Here is a 6000-nt window from a genome sequence, read left to right on the forward strand (position 1 = left end):
ATAGACAGGGCCCAGGTATCCAGGGGTGAAGAGGACAGGAGACCTTAGTCTCACTTTGAAACTGTTAGCTCGGCAGTCACCCATCTTTGAGGAGGAATGACTATAAATGGTTATCCCTCAAGAAACAAGAAAGCAAAATTAAAATTCCATGTCTGGGGGTGCCCATATAACCCCCCTAACACAAGGACTGTGTAAAAGCTGGAGCCTATTGCAATTTTCTTGTTATGTGTATTTATTTTTTGACTTACTGCTTTAAAAATTAAGAAAAATGTTTATCACAGAAATTCATGAATCAAAAAGAAATCATCTTTGCATTTAAAATTTTATACACACAGACCTAGAGAGCTACATTGGAATTTTGCTATATTATAGATATCCAAAGAACATTGTCTGAATTCTGGCCTGTACCTCTTTTCTAACTGCTTAGTTCAGAGCCCTCATAAGTTAGACCTGGGTCAAGCTGTGAAGTCGGCAGGCTGGTCTTTGATGACCTTCTATTTGTATTGATAATTGGGGATCTGCCTGGATTGATCATAAAATATCAGGGGAGTATTTATCCTTCAGACTACACATTTCATCTGTATCATAGGAGACCACAGAGTGGACATTCTGTGTTGGTGTGGACACTGGTCGTCACTTAGAATGACCTAAATGTGAATTTTCTTGATAATATACTCACAAGTAAGTGTCCAGCCTGCATTAAATAACTCATGTGACACTAACTACCCCAGGGACAATGATTTCATGTGGACATTTTCACTTTGAGTGAGGCCTTCTTTCTGGCTTGATCCATGTATCTTGGCACTATCTCTCTTGGCCTACTAATCCAATTCCAGATTCTGGTCTACATGGCATGCCTTCACATACTTAAAAATAGCTATCATATGTCCTCTGAACCTTTTCTTCACGATTGGCAGCACCGCCCCATTCACATGTGTGTCATATCATGTATTTGCTGCTCCTGTCTAACTGCATATTCACAAGGATTTTTCCAGGAAGAACATGTTTGAAATTACCTACTCTTGACCTTATATATTTGTCACATTCACAAATAATATCCGTATTGCTGACAATAACATCCATAATCCTGTTGACTTCACAGGTTTGAGAAATGAACTGTCTCAATATGGTTTCTTTTTCAAAGTAGAGGATTTCAACATGACTATAATTGTAGCATTGAAGGAAAGAGGCTTTTCAGGGGGGTGAGGCAAAGGCTTAGAATCCACAGTAATAATGAGAAAATACTACAGTATCAACAGTAAATTGGGCAGAGCTGGGGGCACTCTGAGTGTCTTCAGCTGAGCATCCTCTGCCCAAGACACACATCCTCTGTGCAAGACACACTGAGAATTCAGAGGAGACAGTTGACTGTGCGTGTGAATATATATTTAACAGAAGAGAAAAAAGCAAACTTGTTGACTTTATTCTTGAAAACTTGCTGGGAGAAAAGAACACGGAAATAAAGCTTTCCCTTGGATGTTTGACACAGGTTTTTGTTTGTTTTTTAGGGGAGAGGGGTTTTCCCTTTCAATTAGGGGAACTTTTCAGATGGGTGCTGCCTACCTCATTAATGTGTTGGGTTTACTGCCAATCAAATCTCTACGACCGAGACCCCATTATCCAGCTGCTGAAAAGCTAATATTTGTTCCATTAGTTCTTCTTTATAGTCTAGTGAACCTTAGTAGCGGACAAGCCTAAAATAGTTCCATCACCAGGATATTTTGAACAGAGGCTACAAGAATAGAAGAGAGTCAGCCTTTCTGCTAGTCCACCATTGACGGTGTGTCAGGACCTCCGAGAGGAGGTGTGCTCAGACCTCACTGCTATTTCACACTTCTTACTAAAAGCTGAGGTTTCAAAACACGGTCCAGTTATCCTGAATGGCTACAAGTGGATCTTTAAATATCATAGCTCAGGGTGAAGTTCATACTATGTTTGAGAAGAGGCTTAATGGAAAGTTCATAACTAATTGTAAAAAATCTAAATCTGACTCAAATCCATTGACATTTGGTAGAGCAAACATGTTAGCACTATCACTAAATGCATAAGATATGACCCTGTAAGAGTTTAACAATCCTGCAAACTAAGAAATCCTCATGGTTCCCTCAACAACAATAATGTTCTGATCATGACATATGCTAGAGCTGAACTTCCCAAATTTTTGGTGAGCAGTGCCCCTAGAACACACATTTCCTGGCTGTGTCTGTCTGTCCGTTTGAAATGGAACCAGGATTATGTGTCTTGGAGTAAAATCAGCTTAATTCAAAAGACTGGTCTAAATGATAAAATTTTCTTCACTTGAATTATCAGTAAAGGTTTTCGGACTTTGGATTCAGTTCCCTGAATAGGTCCTGAGATGGGCTTCACTGTTAGCGAACCGGGACCCAGCCCTGGTCAGGTGCAAGGCATTGCTTTAGGTGCTCCCACAGTCCTCTCTTTGAATCCGCTGCACAGCCCTACGTGGCAGGTGCTGGTATTAATCTTTAGGAGATGAGCCAGGAGGACTGGGAGACTTAGAGAAGTTGGCCGGCGTCACCGAGCTAGGAGCTGGCAAAGCTGAGCAGAACCTAGCTGGGTAGCCTGCAGCCAGAATCTGTGTTCTTAATCATGACTTTTCACTGCCTCTTATCAGTTTACTGTTAATAAGGGCTCAGTAATTTTTAGCTACATGGCAGCTTTGCCCTAAGCCCTTTACACATAAGAACTCACTCAGTACATCAGGAAGTCTTTATCACTCTTCTTAGAAGAGCTTTTCAAACACTTTCATTCTCACCTGTTAAAACACATTTCAGCCTCTGATGAGCAGTTGGCCTTGATGACTTTATGATTTCCTCCTCCCCTGAGATTCTACTGATTTCTTTGTGCTCAAACTTGTGGATTTGGAGAGTGCAGGGAGTCAGGTGGTATAACAAGTGTCTATAATGAAAGTGACCATTGCATTCATCTCCCCAACTGGAGTAATCGTGTGGGTGTAAGTGGTCACGGTCAGTAATAATGCTGGACACACGTGTGAACTGGGTACCTACATCTATAATCACTTAAGGTCTAGATTTTATTTTTTTTTAATTTTCAGAAAGTTTGCACATGTCCTATATAGTCAGCATTTTTATGGAGTTCATGATCCCAACAACTTATGCAAGTAAACGAAAGAAAAAATGAACTCAGTCCTACTGCAGTGGGCATCCCGGGTTTAATTCCTCACTGCTGATGACTTTGTACCAGCTGATGACTTTGGGAAAGAGCACCCACATTTCTTAATTCCTGCTACACACACATAGGTGTCCGGTAACTATGATGTGATTCTTGTGATTGGTGTAGACCGAAAAGAGGACAGAAAGCCAGCTCTTTTGACTGATTTGCTCGTGTGTGCATATGTTTGTATACTGTGTATTTACTCAAGAAAAGTTTAGCTACCTGTGAGGATGAAAAATATAGCAGTGGGTAAAGGAAGGGATATTTTGGAGACCACCCTAAACTTTCAAGTTTTCATTTCAAGGATATAAGGGAAGAAAAATTAAGCTTCCTAGGTGGTGTGTCTATCTCACCCTTAGATGACACCCCTGCCCGTGTTCTTAATGAAAATGAAGACTGAAGATTTTGTCGTTTTTAAACAAAAGAGCAGTCTGCAGACCTGAAATAATATTCACTCTGTTTTTCTTTTCCTTCTAGTGATCTCGTGTGGAAGCCTGTCCTTTCCCCCAAATGGGAACAAGATTGGAACAATGACAGTGTATGGCGCCACAGCCATATTCACGTGTAACACAGGCTACACACTTGTGGGTTCTCATGTCAGAGAATGCTTGGCCAATGGGCTCTGGAGCGGCCCCGAGACTCGCTGTCTGGGTAAATTAATCCATCATCGAGCACTTGTTTAACTCAAATAAACCTTAAAAATAGAGGATGGCTGAGTAAAGCATGGCACTGCTTGCCATAAATGCTCTGACAGAGCATTACTAAATCCTATTGGGGGTAGGAGTTTATTAATTAATTAATTTATTTTTGTTGTGTTGGATGTTCGTTTCTGTGCGAGGGCTTTCTCTAGCTGCGGCGAGCGGGGGCCACTCTTCATCGCAGTGCGCGGGCCTCTCACTATCGTGGCCTCTCTTGTTGCGGAGCACAGGCTCCAGACGCACAGGCTCAGTAGTTGTGGCTCACGGGCCTAGTTGCTCTGCGGCATGTGGGATCCTCCCAGACCAGGGCTTGAACCCGTGTCTCCTGCATTAGCAGGCAGATTCTCAACCACTGTGCCACCAGGGAAGCCCCCCTTCCTGGGTTTTAATGCTGCACTTTACAATATGACTTCTTTAAGTATCTAAAGGGATTTTTTAAAAATCTGAGCAATAAATGCAGGTCACATGTTGCCTTAAGTGACACAAAGACTATTTTATAGACTGCTGAGCATGTCACTACACTCAAGTGCCATCATGATTTTAGAATGTACAAAAATAAACTTCAAAATTATCATACATTTTATCTTTTTAAATTTTTTAAAAATTATGTTAATAAGTTAATGTGATATTAATGTCCGTCAATATAAGGACAAGGAATTATTTAAAATTGAAAGTGTGCATAGTAACTTAGTCTTCTTTTTTCCCAAGGATTAACATTTTCTGCATGACAATTTTTTTAAAAATTGCGCTGAAAAATTTTCCATGGAAAAATCTTCTGAATAAGTGTATGAAAATTGTTGAATAAGCAGCCTAAAGTGCAGTGATTTCTAATGCTCCTTTTAGATCTCCAAGTAATTTGCAAAATATGTAAACTGCCTTTAGTCCTTTTGAACTCTCTCTGTGATCTCAATAATTTTGTAATCACTCCAAAGCAGTAGAAGCTAGAAAGTTTAAGCTTCTGAACCTCTGTGGGCTAGGCTCGCTTTAGGAACTAAGCCAGGACCAGTAAATTTTAAATAGTAATAATCTGTTCTTTTCACTGGAGAGAATTTGAAGAAACACTCAGGAGAATTTGAGGATGAAAGTAAAGTAGCAGTCCCAGAAAAATGCAGCTGACGAAAGGAGGAGGTTTTCAGGCTTATCCATGAAATTACTTCCTTCAGATTAATACAAGACGTAGATGAGTGCTCCTCGAATACTGTGTGTGTGTATATTCCTGTTGAGCGTAGTCACTGTAGTTTTCAGCCGAGTGCTTCTGGGATTTTCTGAGCTTTCCTAAGTGTTCTTGTGAGACTGGCTACTGAGTAGTGCTCTCCATAAGGCAGCTGCAGTTGGGGTAGGTTTTCTCCGTCAACTGCAGTGGAACTTGGTGCCTTCGAAGGGGATTAGGTGATCTAAGAAATTGCATCTCCGCTATGAATTGTAAGATGGAAAGTAATAGCAATTTACATTTGATTAGTGCCTTACGGGATGAAGGTAGGGCAGTGGTAGCCTCAGGGGCTTTAAGTGTCAAGTTTAGTTTATGTAACTGTTGAATCATGGGACCAGCTCAAGCCTTACTGATTGCAAATAAACCTTTACCTGTTGTGTGGCATTCTTCTGACCTAAGGTTAGGACTTTGAAGTAGAAAGGACGAAATGCATATTGAATAGTTGGCTGGATGGAGAAGCTCAAAGGCATGGCCTCAGTGGTATGCAATATGGCTTAGACACTTTTTGGAAGAGGGAGTGCTCAGAAGGAATTTAAACCAAAAATAAAGAGGAAGAAAAATGTCCAGATTATAATGTATAAAACATTAGTGTTGTAGAACTTGGACACGGCATATAAAGAATAATACAACTGGAAAGGCATGAAGTATTTAAAAGAAAAAAGACACAATTAGAAAAGGGTGAGAAATGATGCACAGACACACGTGTATAAACCAATGAGTAAAGAATGTGTAATAAATTCAGTTTAAAGATTTTAAAAGTTTGTAAACATAGTCTCCCAGCCACCACTGAGACTCGAAGGGGTAAAATCCATAATACACAGCATATGGCAGTGAAGGATAGCTCTCTTCCTGAAAAATCGGTGGCTGTTGGGTAGATAATGTAGTGTAACCCAGCAGGAA

The 6000-nt window shown here is 40.5% G+C and overlaps 1 protein-coding gene across 1 annotated transcript in view; it reads left to right on the top strand.

The window, feature by feature from the left end:
* The window catches only part of LOC103084768 (CUB and sushi domain-containing protein 1-like), a 338785-nt gene that overhangs the window by 275202 nt on the left and 57583 nt on the right, over window positions 1-6000 (top strand). The window contains 1 exon segment of the mRNA XM_082931482.1: window positions 3670-3843. Within this exon segment, the coding sequence (XP_082787608.1) occupies window positions 3670-3843 (174 nt within the window).

Source organism: Lipotes vexillifer, unplaced genomic scaffold (genome assembly GCF_000442215.2).
Source record: "Lipotes vexillifer unplaced genomic scaffold, Lipotes_vexillifer_v1.1 scaffold1980, whole genome shotgun sequence".
Taxonomy (NCBI): domain Eukaryota; kingdom Metazoa; phylum Chordata; class Mammalia; order Artiodactyla; family Lipotidae; genus Lipotes; species Lipotes vexillifer.